Source organism: Panthera leo, chromosome A3 (genome assembly GCF_018350215.1).
Source record: "Panthera leo isolate Ple1 chromosome A3, P.leo_Ple1_pat1.1, whole genome shotgun sequence".
Lineage (NCBI taxonomy): Eukaryota > Metazoa > Chordata > Mammalia > Carnivora > Felidae > Panthera > Panthera leo.
Window position 1 is genome coordinate 108,589,608 of NC_056681.1, and position 20,396 is coordinate 108,610,003.

Sequence of the window (20,396 nt, forward strand, 5' to 3'; positions counted from 1 at the left end):
TTAAATGTATCCTAAACGGACTTTTCTGAATCTCTCCTTAAAATAGGTGGTTTGGAAGTACCAAAACTTTAGAGTCAGTAAAACTATTCTTACCTTTTTTTATTGACTCTTTTAAATGGTCAAGGTTTATATAAGAACTTTTCTTTGTTAGATATGTGATATGTTGAGTAAAAAGAACAAGTAGCAAAATAGTATGTACTGTATAATCCCATGTAAACAAAAGAATAATAACTACCCTCGCCCCACATCCTATATGTACATGTGTATGCATAGAAAAAGATAGGGATATACAGCAAATTCTTAATGGTGCTTACTTCTAGCAAGGTATTTTTGCCCTTTTTTTAAAAAACCACGTTGGTGGGGTTTTTTTTGTTTTTCTTTTTTAAACAATATATAGACTCAAGTAATTTTTGAAAACCAACAAAGTGAAGATAGTTTAATGGTTATAAAACCCTGTCTTCTCAGAAATATAATCAAATATTTGTTTTATATAACTTTGGTTTTGTTGTAATGGTTTTCCTACTTTTTTTTTTTAAATGTTTATTTTTGAGAGAGAGTGTGAATGGGGGAGGGGCAGAGAGAGAGAGAGAGAGAGAGAGAGAGAGAGAGAGATACGGAATCTGAAACAGGCTCCAGGCTCTGAGCCGTCAGCACAGAGCCCAACGTGGGGCTCGAACTCATGAGCTGTGAGATCATGACCTGAGCCAAAGTTGAACGCTCAACCGACTGAGCCACCCAGGCACCCCTGTTTTTCCTACTTTTAAGAGTAAAATATTTCCTGTTTTGAGATAGCAAACTGTCCTTTGCCTGGGAATGTAACCATGCTCCATTTTCCCTCTTCCTTTCAATTTATGAAGTACTTCAGGTGACTTGGAAGGATTAATGTAGATAGTTTGGTTTATTATGTTTTCTTTGGCACCCTTGATTTTGAAAATAAGTACTCCTAAAATTCATCTAGAAATTTTATTGGTAAAACATTTCTAGAAGTGAGAGTTCTGATTATTTTCAGTCCTTTTCTGAGGCAACGAATAATGATAAAATATTGGATACGTTAAACCAAATTTCCTTAATAGAGCTTATGTTTGAATCAGTCCTTTGTGCCCAGAAAGCTAAAGCAGCACTCAATGGAGCAGATATATATGCTGGATGTTGCACACTAAAAATCGAATATGCAAGGGTAAATATTTTTTCAACACTTCGCCAAAGAAATATTTATGCTTTGGATATACAATTTGAGCTTACTTTCTTTTTAATCTTAACAGCCAACTCGTCTAAATGTTATTAGGAATGACAATGACAGTTGGGACTACACTAAACCATATTTGGGAAGACGAGGTAAGTATTTTATGCATTTTAGAATGTGCTTACATCTGCTGACAAATTTTTACATGCAGTTAGATTCCTTTTTCCTGAGGTGAGCTAGTTCATTCAAATGAAAACCTTGTTGGTGAATGCTTTTGTTGCCAAAGGCCATGTAATGCTGGAAAATAACCTTGAAATTAGTGCCCCCTACTGGTATGTACGGAGTTATTTATATTTAGTTCAACCAGGAGCCCACACATACAGGCACGCCCGCAGTTCAAGGACTTGCATTTCTCCAAGCAGCTCTCTCTCTTTGGAGGAGAGGAAACTGATTCAGAATATTCCTTACAAACTGCAAACTTGCACACTGCTTCTCTATGGAAAGGACTTTTCCCCCAAGCTGGACAAGGCATTAAGAAGGATAGAGGACTCCAGCAGGCTGACTCTACACTTCATCATGCACAACATCGGCATCAGCAGAAAGCCCTCTGAAAAACTCAGACTTGCAATTCACCTTGACTGCATACTGCATGCACCATCACCCCAAGTTTTTAAAGGAGGACACTTAACAGTACTTCAGACTTGCATGGGATGAACACCATGATAGACTGTGCCCATTTATTCAAGTTGTATGTATATATTGGTCTGATTTCCCTTAAGGTTTCAGTTGTAGAATTTAAGATTTTTCACTAACGGGTACTAGAACTTTATCTATGATGTTGTAAATCTTAACGCCCATTACTGTAACTGTTTGCAGCCTAGATTCAAATTGTTAATTGGCAAATAACCAGGGCCAGATTATCAACAGGTCTTAAGAACTGCTTATGCTCAACCAATCCACACAGATATTAGAAAGAAAAGGAATAGAAAGGTGCACACCTGCTGCACCTAAGTTTACTCTTTTGGGTTTTTTTTTTTTCCTTAACTGTGGACATTGACTAGATTAACCTGATGATGAAAAGATGCATTATATGTAAAAGACGATCTCTGTGTGGTTTGATTTTTTTTTTTTTTTTTTTTTTGTAAAGTGGCTGTTCATAAGTTGTCACTTTTTGTAACAATTTAAGGTTATCACTCATGTTAACTTCTGTAACTAGAAATTTTGACATTTCAAATGTAGGTGAAAGTAACATGTCTGTTCAAGGTAGACAATATTTAAACTTGATAAATCTTAAAGTAAGAGCATTTCATTTGAGATGCATTTTCACCTATAACTGATAAATGCTAGGTTTCACGAGCATAGATCTGACTGATAAAATTGTTCAACTAACTGTGTGGCAATTCTGGAATATACAAATTAAAATGTGGATCTTGTAAAAACAAGGGGGCTGCAGTATTGGCTACACCTCAACTACAATATTAGTGTTGGAACCACGTGTTGAAAAAACTCACCAAGATGAGCATATCTGTAAAAATCCGCAAAGTAGGAAAAATTTTTATGGCATCCAAAATATCGTGGGCAGTAGGTACTCTGTAGTGCATGTATTCTTGCCAAAAGAAAGAAGAAGACAATGTGATGATCTTTTGCATGTTCAAATATTTAGGACTTTGGGTGATTGGCCCCTTAATTCTCAATTCTTAGGAAATCATCTTGTCTTATGCATGGGTTTGCAAACAGGTTTGTATTATAATGCAGCTTCGGCTGGACCCCACGTTTTTCACTACTCACAAATCCACTTGGCATAGGCTTAGTACAGTTGAATACAGCATTGGAAAACAAAGCCTTAGTACTCAAACAACAGAACAAGTGGTTGATGAGAAATCTCTCACTTCTGTCAAATTACAGTCAGTTATTGAACACTTTTTTTTTTTAAACTCTTTTGAAATAGCTCTGGTAACCTTCCTCTTAATGTCTCTTAAAAAACATTGTAGATATGTTTCTTATTAGTGTTCACATCTGTTCTTTTAGAAGGTCTGAAGTTTATGCAGAGCCAACTTAGATTAGTTTTTCATACAAGTAATTAGTGTCAGAAAAGGTTACAAATGGGTGAGATAGATATTTAAATAGCAAAATATAAAGAAGTAAAGTAGAATTTTACTTGGTTATGTTTCAAGGGAAAAACTCTTGTTTTCTAAATCCTTACAGATACTTGTCTGGTGAGACCATACCAGTTTACATTCTTGAAGTCTTGTGACTTCCTCTTCTACTCAAGTTGATACTGAATTGTAACTTTAAGTTTATTCATTTATTTTGAAAGAGAGAACACAAGAGACAGCATGAGTGGGGTAGAGGCAGAGAGAGAGGGAGAGAGAGAATTCCAAGCAGGCTCCACGCTTTGTGCCGGGCCCGACGCAGGGCTCATTCTCATGACCTGAGATCATGACCTGAACCAAAATCAAGAGTCAGACACTTAACCCACCGAGCCACCCAGGCATCCTGTGAATGAATTGTAACTTTTTCTACTAAAAAGAGCTCTGTAATAAATATAACCTCATTTTTAAAAGTCCTTTTCAGCCCAAACTACATTTTAGTGTGAAAAATTCTTAGCCTGGACTCCAGAGAATCACTCCCGAAACGTTAAGCAAAACTTGTCTATGTGTACATCTTTTTGGGGAGAATGTACACAGATTCCATCAGATTTCAGATGAATTCATGAAAAGCTTCAAACTACTATTTATAGACTGATGTAATTAGTGTTTGACTCTTCTGCACACTTCTGTTTTATGTGACCTTATATTAGGTAGTTAATGCTTCAAATCCAAAGAACTATTAATAATGACAATATTCGGCTGAAAGATACTTTAGGAGATTATCTACTCTTAACTCCTTCATTTTATGAATGAAGGTTGTGAGTTTATGTAATTATCCAGTGAATTAGTGTTTAAGTTGGAATCTTCTGATTCCCAATCTCTAGTGCTCTTTCCTTTATAGGACACTGTTAACTATATCAATAAAACTGAGTGATGAAGACATTATGGTGGTTTTGGTTTAAGATTGCTTAGATCAGATGAGGAATTGTATGTAGTGTTGGGTGGCATACTTAAGTAGAGGAACATTAACAGAAGGGATTAGCAGACTGGATTGATTCAAGAGGAGTGAGACTTAAATGATGATACTGGATGCTGGAACCCGTATAATGGAAAGAAGGAGCTGTGAATGACTGGAGAAGAAATGACTGGGGAAATGGAGGGAGGATCTTAATAACTTGGAAGCTTTTGAAAGGGTCTTTGGAGAAAGACTAAGTCTACGAGGCCTCAGACGGGATAGAATATGAGTAGAGGACCAATTTCTATACAATATAAACATTAATTTTCTCATTATTTAGGACTAACTGAAAATGTAAGGGAAAGTCATGAGAACCTTGTTAATTGGTGTTGGGTAAGCAGAGGCTAGATGATTCCAACTGATAGGGATAATGTAAAGAGAATTTATACAAAATAAATGGAACAAGATGACCTCTTAGGTCCCTTTTAATGCTATGATAACTTCAAATAGGTACTTAAAATTGTACTTCTCTAGGCTGAAGTGAAAATTATTTCTCATCTCCCATAAACCTCATTTGTTTAGGTGACTAAGGATTTATAGAAGGCCTCTCTCTGAATTTTCAAAGATTAGAATTACCAGACTCTTAAGATACATTAAAAAAAAAAAAAATCTTATTGGGTGCTATGATTTGATCAGCAAACTTTCTAAAAAGCATTGTACAATAATTTCTAAAATTTACCAACCAACATAGGAAGTGCTATTTTAGAAACTTGTAAGTAATTTTATTAATTGATCTCTCATTCTAGATTTAGGAAAATTGGCATGCCTTTCCTGAAAACATAGCTAGAATAAAAATTATCTTTTAGGAGTATTGTAGTACTCTCATCCAATAATGTAGCCCCCTTGGTTAGCTTTATCTTGGCGTATTTAAACTTTGGAGGGTGCTCATAGTCCTGCCTGGTGTTAAGGTCTATAGACAATGACCAATCCATGCTATAATATGGGCCAGTGATGTGCAAATTTCCAGCTCTCAAGTCAGTAGGTGTTTGTAAATATGTGTATATACATACAAAATACTCTGTGTTTACTGATTGTGAAACCATGTAATACAGGTTGTTGTTGGCTTATGCTGAACTTCTTGAAAGAAGCCCACTTTGAAAATGTGTTGCTGTTGAAGCTAATAGTATGATTCAGGTACTGTCTTTCAAAAGTACTGCACTTAAAGCTTGTTTTAAAGACATGTATTGGTAAAAACTTCTGTACAGTGTCAAACTCTAGCATTGTGTATGTTCACTTTCCGAAAAGTATCCATTCTTTCCTTAAATTTGAAAGTGTGATTGTATTTGGCACTTGCCAAAAAGATATTTTCAAGTTAAGTGGAATTTGTTAGATAGAATTACTTCCTTAAACTTTTGGTGTTTGTATTTAAATTGGATATGAATGGATGTTTAAAGTTAACCAGGAATCCTATTTCTTTTATGAATTGTAATGGATGTTTTGAATGGGTGTTTCCCATGTGAGAACTGTTAAGTACTTGGGTCAAAATTGTTAAAACCATGTTTCTACTTTTGTGTCAGATAGAGGAAAGGGTCGCCAGAGACAAGCCATTTTGGGAGAACACCCTTCTTCGTTTAGACATGATGGCTATGGTAAGTTTGTCAAGGCAGAAGGAAGGTAGTATAGACAAACTACTAGAATTTTTGCATTTCTGATGAAGAATAGCACATTTCTTGTCTCTATTTTTCCTGCTCACCTGACTTGGTTTATAGGGGCTTAGTCACTTATAATGTACTCCCAAGGAGTTGTCCAAAATCCTTTGTTTTCTTAGGATATTGATATATAATCCTTGAGATGAATGAGAGCTATTGGTTGGAGATTGAAAAGCTTTTTTTACCATTTTGTTTTGTTTTGGTTTGGTTTTGATTTTGATTAGTAGTGGGTTCTGGTCTGTTAGAAGACCAAAAAGAGATACTGCTTTAGTAAGTATATTTTCTTCCATTATACCAATTATGAGCAAAGAGGAACTTTGAGTAATAAAGGCAGAAAGGATGGAGTATTTGTCCAAAAGAAATATGTTTTCTTGTTAGAGCCTTAAGTCTTTTACAGTTAAGACAGTTCTACAGTTGGTATTTTGGCTTTGGCTAAATTTGTTTGTATTTAATTCCTCTTTTAAAAATTCTTAGTTTTAATGTTTGGTATATTGATAAGATTTAAGATTATGAAACCCAGAATAATACTCTTCCCCAGGAAAAAGTTAGGTATCAGACTATTGTCCTTATAGGTAGATGTTGAGAATTGCTATTGATAAGTCTTGAAACTGGTTAGAAGTTCTGTGATTTTAAATATTTTTTAGTTTTAAATAGTTAGTGACCCCACCTATTCTGTGGTTTAAAGCTGAAGTATGATGCTATTAGAAGTGGTATAGAAAATAGAAATTGCTATATTGTGTTCTCAGGATTTATCTTTGAAAAGCTTCCAGTGTTGCCTGTTTTCTGAAATGTTTTCAGCATGCCTGTGTGTTTGATCATTATTCTTAGCTGTGAGCTTAAGCTTATTCCTTAGTTTGTTTTTTTGAACTCCAGGATTTATTACGTGTGTGTGTGTGTGTGTGTGTGTGTGTGTGTGTGTGTGTGTATGTTCAAGTTGCTATGGTAGTCTATATGGCAGAAATGATTGAAACAATCTGTGTTCTGTCTAAACAGTAAGTGTGGTATAGAATGAAAATCTTACTACAATTATTTTAATGAGCTCCTTGAAAATTTTTCTTAGCTGTTTCTTCGATAGCATAAATATTAAATCTGGTCATATGGATGGCTCTGCTCCTGTAGTAAAGAAACACTTAAGAGCCCACTATGCTTTCCATAATGGAGGGTTACAAAGAATTGTAATCACAAGTTTGTAGTGTAGTTGTGGAGTATATGTGTCATGGCAGTCAGCTGAATGCTAAAAATTGTTTAAATGTTTTGCCAAAGGGGTCTAGAATAACCTGTGAAAGAATAAACGAAGGACAGAACCCTACTGTGGTAGTGTTGACACTATTTTCTTGGTATGGATTTTCAGAGTTGCTTTTCTTTGTAAAATCCATCTTACCGAAAAATTATATAAACAAAAATATGTTATGTGCCCTAGAAGAACTTTATAGTTTTAAAAACTTATTGTCCAACTCTTTATCAGTTTCATACCCCAATTTAGTGTGTGTGTGGGTGTGTAAATTTTAAAATGTAAGCTTACTTAAAGAGAGGTGTAAAATTCTTTACATTGGTAGTTAAATAGGGATCATTCTGGAGAGTCCTGCTCAGCAGGAATGGTTGTGTGTGTAGGGACCATTCTGAGCTCTGTCCATTGAAGCAGTTACCTCTCTGAGGAAAACTTGTTCTTCTTTTCTAGGGAAGTAAGCAGAATAGAGTATAAGAGGAGAGAGAGAGAAAGATGAATAAAAAGAGGTAGAGAAGTAAGGTGAGGAAATGGGAGAAAAAGTAAAGAAGATGGGAATAGGTGCTAGTGACATTGAATCTTTTTTTTTTTAATGTTTATTTATTTTTGACAGAGAGAGAGACAGAGACAGAGACAGAGCATGAGTGGGGGAGGAGCAGAGAGAGGGAGACACAGAATCCGAAATAGGCACCAGGCTCTGAGCTGTCAGCACTGAGCCCGATGCGGGGCTCGAACTCACACACCGCCTCACACACCATGAGATCATGACCCGAAGTCAGACACTCAACTGACTGAGCCACCCAGGTGCCCCAGAGACTTTTTTTTTTTTTTTTTAAGAGAGAGAGCGGGGGAAGGAGCAGAGAGAGGGGGAGAGAGAGAGAATCTCCACGTGAAGCTAGATGTGGGGCTCTATCCCACAGCCCTGGTATCATGACCTGAGCCGAAATCAAGAGTCAGACACTCAACCGACTGAGCCACCCAGGCGCTCTGATACTGAGCCTTTTAAAAAACATTGCAAATCACAGCTGTGTGCCTTCAGATGAGTAGTTCAGCAAAACCAGTGTATTTGCATTTTGGTGTCATACCGTAAGTGGCTTTTCTTTTATGATGGTATAGGAGAAAGAGGGAATAGAAAAGATTTAATTTTTAATTAAATTTATTCATTGATTTATTATAGCAGTATAAATCTATGCTTTCAGAATATTTTAAATTTTTTAATTTGGGGAGCCCGGTCCTATGAGATAAACTTGCAGATGCCCTCATATTTGAAAAGTATGATTTTTGCTACTTTTATACAGATTTATTTGCTGTGAGCCTAAGAAAAGTTTATATATTAATTGCTAGTGTCTTTGGATATGCTCCTGGACCAAAGATTTTAAAGTATCAAAGATGAGAAATGCTATTAAAATGACAGTAATGCCATTTAGGTAGTATTTTCCCACATAAGTGAATTTTTTAAATACCAGAAGTATTAGCTTTTTAAGGATCAAAATATTTTGCGTGAACTTTTTGTTTTATATATAGAAAGCTTTTAAAGATTTCTATTTTTTCTTACCTTCTTAAACAATATAGGCAGCAATGTAAACAGCGTAGATAACATAATTTAATCCTGATGGCTGAGGTCATAATTACAAACGTCAGTTATTCTCTTGCACTGAATTCAGTTACCTAGGGCAGTGAATCTCAGCATTTTTGGACCTTGGGGAACTTAAGTAGAGTGGAAGTTTCCACTGCCCATCTAGCACATACACACATCTTTCTACTTCCTATGAAAAAGAATATTTAGTGATAATAGTGAAATGTCATTACTGTACAAGCAAATGGTGGTAGTGTAATATGTATGGTATAACATGTATGTGTGTGTTTGCAGTAGGGGTAAGAATGATTGATATTTGACCCCATTATATGTATCACTCTAAATTAGAGGCCAAAATATGTATAGTTACTAACAAGTATATATTGATGAGCTATATTGATTGTTTTAATAAACTATCAATTCCCAGCAGGAAGAGCAGTTGAATTCCAATTTAAGGCAACACTGATAACGATGAATTGATAAGGTGTTTCTGCCTTCATGAAGTTGTAGGAATTCACACTGTATGTGTGCTCAGTGGTAGTGTTGCAGAATTGTTATGAATGGCAACTGTATTTAGAATACTGAATTCTGAATTGGAGTCCACATAAGTTCTAATAGCATGCTGTGAATACCAAGATGTAGTTTCTTAGTGACTTACTTAGTAGATGACAGTTGTCCCTTAGTCTTGGATAAAAATGAAAGTCAGTAGTATTATATACGCTTTACTTCTTGAGAAATGAGGAAAAGACTTGGGTTTTTGGATTGGTTTCTTGCACATCAAGAAGACCTTTGCATGTTACCAGAGTATGCTTCGATTATGTAATCACTAACTCAGGAGCCCTGAAGGTGTATGGATTTACGTTTCTGAGCTATATCTCCATCTTAGTTGCTGCTTTTTTTTTTTTTTTAATTGAACTACAACTAACATACACTGTTATATTAGTTTCGGTTATACAATATAGTGATTGGACATTCTATACATTATGCAGTGCTCACCACGAGAAGTGTGGTACCATACAACGTTACTACAGTGTTATCGACCATTTTCCCTGTGCTGTACTTTTTATCCCTGAGACTTAATTTTTTTTTTTTTTTTGTAACTGGGAGTTTGTACTTCTTAATCCCCTTCCTATTTCACCCCCCTCCCTCCTTGCCTCCCACAACCTCCAGTTTATGAGTCTGTTTCTTAGTTGCTTCTCAGTTCTTACGCCTCTCTTCTTGCTGTTGTGAATGTGCCTTATGCCTGCTTTTAGTATCAGTTTCTCCAGACTCCGTCCTCATTCCTGTCTGTTCCATTCACTTTAGCTTTATTTTTCTTGTTACTTCCAATCTGTTATGGATGGGAAAACCAGATAAAGTTGTTTAGAACTACTCTAAAGTTAGCATGTTGATTCTTAATAAGGATTCTCAGCGTGAGACATAGATTTATGTGTGTTTCTGTGACAACGGTTTCAGACACTCAGCCATTATTTTCTTCTGGGCTCTTGATGTTGTTTCAGATAGTGCAGGGTGCTGAATAAATGACACCTTTGAGTAGGTGAGATATTAACTAAATTAGAGGTTTAGTTTCCTAAATTAGAATTAGGGGATAAAATACTAACTAGAAAGCACATTATAGTAAAATATATTCAAGGAGGCAGCTTTTCATTGGAATTAAAGAGATGTTCCTTTTGTTATATCTGTATAGAGATAGTTTCTGAGATTTCATTGTGTATGTTACTGTATTATCCTCCAAAAGATTTTGGCAGGAGGCTTTTAAAAAACTTTTGAGGTATAATTTATACACAGCAGCCCAAAGTTTTACACTGATTTCCCCTTATTCCCACTATCTATGGCCTGATTTTGTATACTTCTGGTTCAACGATATTTTTAAAAATACAAACTTAAAGCCTGATGTATATGCAGGGGTGTGCAGGTCAATGTATATAGGATCTGAAAAAAAGAATTACAGATTTTATTAATCCCCACAGGTTATATTTGAATATTAACACATTTGAGTTTTCCTGGGACATACACCAAACTAGCTAATAGTAAGAGTTTACTTTTTGTGTGATGAAGCGTATCTGCTAAAGTTGTGTTTTGTTTTGTATCATTTTTATAGGCTCCCATGGTCCATTATTGCCTTTACCAAGTCGTTACAGAATGGGCTCTCGAGATACACCTGAGCTTGTGGCGTATCCGTTACCACAGGCTTCTTCCTCTTACATGCATGGAGGAAATCCGTCTGGTTCAGTTGTAATGGTTAGTGGATTACATCAGCTAAAAATGAATTGTTCAAGAGTGTTCAACCTATTCTGCTTATATGGAAATATTGAAAAGGTAAGTTTCATTTCATATTAATTTCTTTTGCTAGGATATCTAGCAGGAAAGTCTGAAAAGGCAGTAAATACATGTGTCTTCGCCTTTTATTGGGAACATACAAGTTCTTTTAGTAGTAACCAATGTACGCTAAAAATTCATTAGGTAGGAACTTCAGAAATTGTTTTTTGTTGGTAAGTCATCAGTATAGGTTGTTGGTACTAAAAATACTTTAAAAATAGAAGTCCAAAATGGTTTAATCAACCACTAGAGTATTATAGACATAAAGCCTGTATTAATTTTATCATTACAAAGAGTTTCTGTCTAGCTTTAACATGTTGAACTGTAGAATTTGAAAGAGCAGTTACTTTCGTGGAGCTTGAGCACAAGTCATGAATTTTTAGGAAAATCCTGGATTTATATACTTGGCCTTCCAAATGCCAGAGTTCTAGTATCTTCTGAGGAACAATGTGCTTTTAGCTCTATCAGTATTTGAAACTGACCCACTTTGAAAGAATGTGTCCAAAACTTTGTCTGGAGGCTTATACTCACTCAAAAAGTAGCAAAACATTTAAATTTTATATATTTTAGAGATCTTTAAAGAGCTGTAACCTTGTTTTCACTAGGCATCTATTTCCCTGGATCTGTGATGTTTTGTTCATTGATATAAATACTTAAAATAGTTCTTATCTTAAAGTAGATGCTAAACTGTTTTTTAAAGAATCATGGAAAATTTAACTGGGGAAGTGACCGGTAGTCTTAAGTCACCAATTGTTCGATACCCTTGCCAATTTGAGTTTCAGTACTGAGGTAATGTTATTTTTCTCTATTGTTTTAAGTGATTTTAGTGTTCCCTTTTCACTACAATAAAAAGGTATAAGCATGTGAGTCATAAATGTGTGGGAGGGGGAGCATGGCTTGAATAGTTGGTACTCTTAGTTCTTACTTGGTTTATTAATTCTGAAGCCTCCTTGATCTGAGGAAGCAACTCAGAAAATCTCTGAGACAAGAATTTCCTCAACATAACAATTTGACCACATTTAGAAAAGAAAGAAAATTCCACTTTTGGTCTAGGGCTAACATATGGGATATCTCTGCTTATGTAACTAGCCAGGAATACAGGGGATCGATTTAGCAATACTGGGAGAAGTAGTCCAGAATTTTTTCACACAGACATTTATCTTAAGACACCTAGGTGTTAGTTAAGGTTTAGGAACTGCATGTTTGATGACTAAATGGGCTTTAGTGTGTATTTTAGCCTTATCACTTAGGTTGTCTCTTTGTGCTTATCATATTTGTAGATAATCAGAATCAGGCAGTTCAATCAACATCTTCAGTATATCTTTGTCTTTTGTGTTATGAACTAATTGTCTCATGATTTAGAAACATAAATCACTTTGTGTGATAAATGCAAAATCTTCTGTGTGCTATTTGAACAATTCTAGTCCCATATCTCAAAAATTTTTAAACATTTTGTCATGATTTTTTTTTTTTTTTTTTAATGTTTGTTTATTTTTGAGACAGAGAGAGACAGAGCATGAATGGGGGAGGGTCAGAGAGAGGGAGACACAGAATCTGAAACAGGCTCCGGGCTCTGAGCTGTCAGCACAGGGGCCCGATGCGGGGCTCGAACTCACGGACCGCGAAATCGTGACCTGAGCCGAAGTCGGCGCTCAACCGACTGAGCCACCCAGGCGCCCCAAAAATTTTTAAACATTTTAAATAATATATTATGATACACTAATCTCAAGTTATGATAATCCTTTAAAAGGCCTATATATAGTTAATTATTCCTCACCTTTTTTTGAGATTCATGAATATAAGAGCTCCATATTTAATATATTTAGTCATTATTAGATTTGTAGGATGTTATTGGATTAAATCAATGTATAGAAATTTTGCCCACAAGAAGACAGTTGATTTCAAGCAAAGCTGAAAAGTTCTACTATAGTTGAGTTTTGTTTAAATACAGGAGCAGTATAGAAATGCCAAGATAGCCCGTTAAAAAGGATAGTTAGTTGCAAGGGTGGGTATAAATGCTATGCTGCATTTGTTGTGTAAATATGTTTGTAGTGTTATTTTAAGGCTAACAAATAAGAAGGGAGTATATTCAAGGTATCGTGAATGTTAGTGGTACAGAATAGCTATTTTAAGGACTTTCCAAGGGGCGGGGTACTATGCTGAATAATTATCATACTTTAACCCGTCTAACCCTCATTACTACATTGTTATATATTAAAATTGGAATAATATAAGAGGATAAGTATGGCCTCTGTCCAAGATGTTATGAGAACTTGTGAAGTAAAGCCTGTGTTTTAAAGTGCCCCTAACCTTGTACAAGCCTTCCTCCTGGCAGTGCTGTCTCAAGGCCATCTTGTATTATTTCTTACAGTATCTTGAGTATTGCCTTAACAGCATTCTGAAAAGTCAGTAATTACTATTTACTTTAAAATTTTTGACCTACCTACCAGAATATAAGTTTCAAGAAGACTGTGTCTATTATGTTCACCATTAATTCCCAGCACCTCACACAGTGTTTATCAAAATATTTGAGGCACCTAGTAAATGTTTGTTGAATGAGTAAATATTGTTGAATCCTACTAGACGTTATCGTTATCTCCATTTTATAGGGAAGTCTGTGGCTCAGGGAAGTGAAGTAAATTGCCCCAGGTCACACAATAAATAGCAGAGTCAGGGTAAGCCTGTGCTCTTCTTTATTGTGCTATATAATAGAATTATAGTCTTCCTTTTTTTTAAAGCTTATTTATTTATTTTGAGAGGGAGAGTGCATGCACACAAGCAGTGGGAGGGGAGAGAATCCCAAGCAGGCTCCATGCTGACAGTGGGAGCTCAGTTTCATGACCCATGAGATCATGACCTGAGCCAAAATCAAGAATCAGACATTTAAGCGACTGACCCATCCAGGCGCCCCTATCATCTTCCTTTTTAACTGTTGAATTTTGATAAGAGCTAGGAGTGTGTAATAGCACAGCAGAATAAAGTCAAGATTCCAGGTGATCTTCTGTATTTGACATCAACCACTTAAATCAAACTATCTTTCAGAAATTCTGTTACTGTAGAAGGGAAATAAATAGTCACCTTTTTGGGATTTTGTATTTACAGGTAAAGTTTATGAAGACCATTCCTGGTACAGCACTGGTAGAAATGGGTGATGAGTATGCTGTAGAAAGAGCTGTCACACACCTTAACAATGTCAAATTATTTGGGAAAAGACTTAATGTTTGGTAATTATCTTAAGTGGTAAATTTTAAAAGTGTTAAAAAAAACTTCATTTTTATTAGAAACATTAATTTCAATTTCAGAATATTTTAATGTAATTGAGAGCACATTTGAAACTAGCACCTATAATGTTACCATTTTAGACAAAGTATGTTAGGGTCATATAATTCAGGTTTTGCTCACCTATACCTAGTTTTTAGTGTTACCATAAAACAGCATGTAAAAATGGGCAAGTTTTATGTAAAGTTTCCTAATACAAGACTGTATCTAAGCTATGAGTGATGGATTATAACTCAAACTAAATTTAAATATTCAAATAAGTGTTTAAAATATTAAATATTTAAACCACATTTAAAATAGCTACATTTGTCTTATTTGTTAAAATTGAATGCAGGCATATGTATTAACATTTCGAGACTGTCTACTTGCTGCTTTTTATCTAACAAGCTATGTTCTGTACGTTTTTCCTTCCCAATCTTTAGTGTGTCTAAACAACATTCAGTTGTTCCAAGTCAAATATTTGAGCTGGAGGATGGTACAAGTAGCTACAAAGATTTTGCAATGAGCAAAAATAATCGCTTTACAAGTGCTGGTCAAGCATCTAAGAATATAATTCAGCCGCCCTCGTGCGTGCTGCATTATTATAATGTTCCATTGTGTGTCACAGAGGAGACCTTTACCAAGGTGGGTGCTGAAATAGAGTTGTGCAGAATGTTCTGTCTTATTTTAAAATTTAAAATATTTTAGCCTCATTTTAAAGTCTTGTGCTGTTCATCTACTTTTGATGTTAATAGTATTCTATTATTTATTTGGTACTTTATAGTTCATTCTTTGGTCATTGTACTTTTCTGGCTTCCATTCTGCATTAGTCTTTTGTTGGTTTGTGGCTCAGTCTTTTTGAGAGTTGGATTGAGAGTGAGAGACCTTACTTCTGGATTCAGAAAGTTCTTTTACTATGCCTTTAAATCTTGCCCATAAAAAAATGTTATCTATCCCTACCTTTTTGCCTAAATGTAGGAAATATTTCAGAAAAGAATTGATTTTCTGGAACTCCACTCCCTACCTTAGAGACTAGATAAATCTTGGTCAGCTCTGAAAATACGTATTTCAGTTACCAGTTTGTGGTTTTATTGTATAGCACTAAATAAGTTACATAGTTTATAGAATATCACTTTTTTTAGTTGATTTTCTCCTAGAACTTACTAATCTAAAAAGTGTTTGATTTAATTCATGCATGCCAGTCTTAAATGCTGCCATAAATTTACTTTCTTAAAAAAACAGGAATATTATTATTTTGGCCATATTTTTAATGGAGTTTTATATTTCTTTGACAGTTATGTAATGATCATGAAGTTCTTACATTCATCAAATATAAAGTGTTTGATGCAAAACGTAAGTGCACATTCCCTCTTTTTAGGTTTTCTGGTTAAACTGATGACAAGCAAATAACAACTGGATTTGTGTTTCTTTGTTTTGTTTTAGCTTCTGCGAAAACACTTTCTGGGCTGTTAGAATGGGAATGCAAAACTGATGCAGTGGAAGCCCTTACCGCACTTAATCACTACCAGATAAGAGTTCCAAGTAAGTGAAATTGTGTCATAATTATTCAATAGCAGTTACTGTCAAAACATTAGTAATTTTACCGTAACACTTACTATCTTTTTAATATAGAGAAGTACAAAGAAAAAAGGCATATAAATCCCACCCCCCACACAATCCTTATGTTAGTTCCCTATTGCTTGTATCACAGATTACCACTTTCAGCAGTTTAAGATAGCAAACTGAGGGTCAGTAATCTGTGGACAGTTTAGCTGGGTATTTCTAGCTTAGGATCTCTCGAGGTTGTGGTCAAGCTGTTTTCTGGGTCTACAGTCATTTCAAGTCATGCTTGGGGACTGGGAAATCCATTTCCAAGTTCACTTACGTGGTCCTTTGCAAGTCCAGTCAAGTTACATTGGCCATTTCATGGTAGCTGGCTTTCTTCAGAGTAAGTGATCCAAAGGAAATGAGAGCAAAAACCAAACCAGAAGCCACAATGTATTTTATACCCTAATATTTGGAAATGACATACTATCATTTATGCTGTATTTTAATTGCACAGACCAACTGTGGTACAGTGTGGGAGGAGACTGTACAGGGCTATGAATACCAGAAGGGTGGATCATCGAGGCCATCTTGGATGCTGGCTCCCAACAATCCCTCTTGATGTTTTTAGAAGAAAGTAATACATACATTTATATGGTTAAAAAGCTTAAAGCACATAAGGGTACAAAATGAAAGTTAAAGGTTTCTACAACTTATAATCTGTTTGTCTTCTTTATTCCTCCTCCAGTGTATGTATATCTACATTTTAAAAATTTACATAAAATGTTTTGGTTTTTTTTTTAATATTTTGAGAGGGTGCATGCATGCACCTGTGTGTGTATAAAAGTGGGGGAGGGACAGAGGGAGAAAAAGGGAGGGAGGGAGGGAGGGAGGGAGAGAGAGAGAGAGAGAGAGAGAGAGAGAGAGAGAAAGAATCTTAAGGAGGCTCCTTGCTCAGTGTGGAGCCAGGTGAGGCTCCTTGCTCAGTGTGGAGCCAGGTACTCAGTCTCACAACTGTGAGATGGTGACCTGAGCCAAAATCAGGAGTTGGATTCTTAACTGACTGAGCCATCCAGGCACACCCACAAAATGGTTCTTCTTTGTTGTTGTTGTTAGTGCAAGTTGGGAAGAGGGACTGAGGGGGGATAGAGAGAGAGAGAGAATCTTTTATTTTTTCATTTGAGAGAGAAAAAGCAGGAGAGAGGGGCAGAGGGTGAGAGACAGAGACAGAATCCCAAGCAGGCTCCATATTCAGTGCAGAGCCCAATGTGGGGCTCAGTCCCGTGACCCTGGGATCATGACCTGAGCCGAAATCAAGAGTCGGATGCTCAACCAGCTGAGCCACCCAGGTGCCCCCAAAATGGTTCTCCTGTACATATTCTTCTTTGCCTTACTGGTTTCATTTACTATGTCTTAGAGCTATTTCTGTATCAGCACATGCAAAGCCACTTTTTTTTTTAAAGCATAGGCATAGTAGCTATTCATGGTAAAGATGTACCACAATTTGATTTACCATGAATACTGGTTTTAATTTGTATCAAATGAAATTGTCTCTCTGTTTAATCTTTCCAAAATGGTAAATGGCCTCTTTTTCTACCATGCAAAGAACACTCAAGTATATAACTTCTGAAGCGTTGTGCTGTGTACTTTGATCCTGGATCTAAAGGGTGTTAAAAGTTTATTTTTCTAAATATTGGAAGAAAAAATATTCCTAACTTTATTAGGTATGATGAGGAAAGAAAGGAAAAATACACACTGAGGATTTATGGGTAGAATAACATCTTGAGGATTTACTTTAAAATATTCTAGCTCCCAGGGGCACCTGGGTGGCTCAGTCGGTTGAGCATCCAACTTTGGCTCAGGTCATGATTACACAGTTCGTGAGTTCAAGTTCCACGTCAGGCTCTGTGCTGACAGCTCAGAGCCTGGAGCCTGCTTCAGATTCTGTGTCTCCCTCTGTCTCCGCCCCTCCCCCACTCACGCTCTGTCTTTCTCAAAATGAATAAATGGTTAAAAAAAATTTTTTTTTATATTCTAGCTCCCAAAAAGTGTGTGGAGGGTAGGTAGATAAAGTAAGACTGTCAAATTTTGACAATTATTAAAATTAGGTGATAGAGGGGCACCTGGGTGGCTCAGTTGGTTAAGCGGCCGACTTTGGCTCAGGTCATGATCTCGTGGTCCCTGAGCTTGAGCTCTGCATCGAGCTCTGTGCTGACATCTCAGAGCCTGAAGCCTACTTTGGATTCTGTGTCTCCCTCTCTCTCTGCCCCTCTCCCACTCATACTCTGTCTTTCTCACTCTCAAAAATAAACATAAAAAATTAAAACAAAAAATTAGGTGATATATAGGGGTTTGTCATACTAATCTATAAATTTTTTTATGTTTGAAAATTTTAATTAAAAGATAAATAAATAGGAATATCTCCTCATTTAACTTTTTAGTCACAAAAGTAAATTTTAGGTAGTGAATCATAGCTTAATATTAGAAGGTTTTTATTTATTTATTTTTAAAGTTTATTTTTGAGAGAGAGATTGCAAGCAGGCTCCACCGGTAGTGTGGAGCCCGATGCAGGGCTTGAACCCATGAACCGTGAGATCATGACCTGAGCCGAAACCAAGAGCCAGACACTTAACTGACTGAGCCTCCGAGGCACCCCTCAATAGAAGTTTTTTAAAGGCTTAAAATTACATGTATATTTGAGACCTAGACAAGATAGTATATGAATTTTAAACTCCTTGGAGGCTAGAACAATTATTTATCTTTTTATCCTCTCCAGTGTCATGCACATACTTGTTATTTATAAGCTTTTTCCTTTATAGGAATGTTTTTCTTGAAGGATGATAGCTTTTAATACATTAAGATACCAGAATTATTTCTTTGCATAATCAAGTAAGGAAGAATTATTTCTGTCTAGTCTGAAAAGTTAAGGAAAAATGTATAAAATGGAAAAATTTTTGTGGATCATACTGTTTTTATTGAGTAATTTTAGAATTTAATAGTAGATCTTCTGGAACTTTTTCAGTTTATTAATATTTTCCTATACATTCCAGTCTTGTCCCATTTCCCAGCCTGTATTTGAATTGGCTTTTATAGAGGAACTGCCATTCTAATGTATTCTGCAAAGGGAGCTTTGCTGGTGAACATAAGCCTAATCCTATACTATTTATCTGTAATGATTGATTAATTCACTAAGAAGCATTGAGTTCCTCTGTGTGTCAGATAATGTTCAGCAGTAGGAATGTAACCGTGGACAGAGTCCCTGTCTTCATGTAGGTTAACTGCCGGTAGCGATGTACAGAAGTAATCTTCCCCTTTCCTTGCATAGACATTTTCCTTCTTTATGTTTCTGCTCCTGATGCTATATGAAGGTGAAATAATTGACTCTGCTAATTCAAGGTAATCTTGAAAGTTTGATGAAGTGAACTGTTAACTTTGTTTTTTAATTTTTACAGATGGTTCCAATCCCTACACATTGAAGCTTTGCTTTTCTACATCATCCCATTTATAAGAAGAGAAGAGCATGTTAGAATTTATGTTCACCTTTATTACAGTTTTAAAGCTACACTTCATTTAAAAAAATCTAAATTGTTGATCTAATGTTGCCTTGCTTCCTTTGATTTAAGATCCTGTTCTGTAATAAACAAATATTTTGCCTTGAGTAAATTTGTTGTAAAGTTAAATATTGAATTGTTTTCATTTTAAAATAGAATATCATAATGTAGACTATCTACAGCTTCCTTGTAGATTACTCAAATATATGATTTCTAATCTTATTATTTTTCTTCCACAGTGAAAATATATTTGCATTCTTAATGCTAACTATCTGCAAGTATTTTTCCATTGTGTATGAGATTAATGCAGGTGAAAGTATTGCATTTTAATATTATAGAATTCCTATTATATGTTTAGATGTTTACGTATGTTGCAGTTATTCATATTAAACATAACTTGTATTTATTAAGTATTTTAATCAAGTTTGAGAATAACATTGCACATAATGAATTTTAAGTACTAAAGATTTAGCTGATTTTATATTTCTGAAAGGCTAACAGACATGGGTACACTTGTACAGTATGCACTCAAACTTATTTAAATTGGTGTAATTTTTTTTTTTTTTTTAAGTCATTGTCCATTTGTATTGACATGCCTCTGTTTCTAGTTCCAGTTTGGAGATTTTATAAAGTTACAACAATGAGTTAATGTGTTCATCTTCATTTGTTGCATGTGACTTGATCTTGAAAACACATGTGGTGTTTGGCATTGAGATTTTAATGGAAGTTATGATTAACAGTTCCTCTTCTTGCTAACCTGAGATCCATGGATGGGCTTTAGGGAGTTCGTGAACCCCTTAATATTGGATGTAGAATTTTGGGTACTTGCATTTTTATTTTTTACTCTTGAATCCATCAGTAATATATGTATTTTTCTATATGGTGCAAGGTGTAAGGATCTAATTTTATTTTTATTCCAAACCAGATAGCTATTTGTTTCAACACCATTTATTAAACATTCTTTCTCCCATTGGAACTGTTTTTT

The 20,396-nt window shown here is 35.4% G+C and overlaps 1 protein-coding gene and 1 pseudogene across 2 annotated transcripts in view; both read left to right on the plus strand.

Annotated features, from left to right (window-relative positions):
- HNRNPLL (heterogeneous nuclear ribonucleoprotein L like) overlaps window positions 1-20,055 on the plus strand; it is a 37,812-nt gene extending 17,757 nt beyond the window's left edge. The window contains exons 5-13 of one of the 2 annotated variants that reach the window (XM_042933212.1): window positions 1,081-1,177; window positions 1,263-1,335; window positions 5,806-5,877; window positions 10,840-11,057; window positions 14,160-14,281; window positions 14,759-14,960; window positions 15,611-15,668; window positions 15,759-15,857; window positions 19,313-20,055. In XM_042933212.1, coding sequence (XP_042789146.1) covers window positions 1,081-1,177; window positions 1,263-1,335; window positions 5,806-5,877; window positions 10,840-11,057; window positions 14,160-14,281; window positions 14,759-14,960; window positions 15,611-15,668; window positions 15,759-15,857; window positions 19,313-19,368 — 997 coding nt within the window. In that variant the 3' untranslated portion in view covers window positions 19,369-20,055. The remainder of the gene's footprint in view (window positions 1-1,080; window positions 1,178-1,262; window positions 1,336-5,805; window positions 5,878-10,839; window positions 11,058-14,159; window positions 14,282-14,758; window positions 14,961-15,610; window positions 15,669-15,758; window positions 15,858-19,312) is intronic. The other variant, XM_042933214.1, reaches the window with a different exon arrangement.
- Window positions 13,252-13,352, plus strand: LOC122216728 (annotated as a pseudogene).
- Window positions 20,056-20,396: the final 341 nt, after the last annotated feature.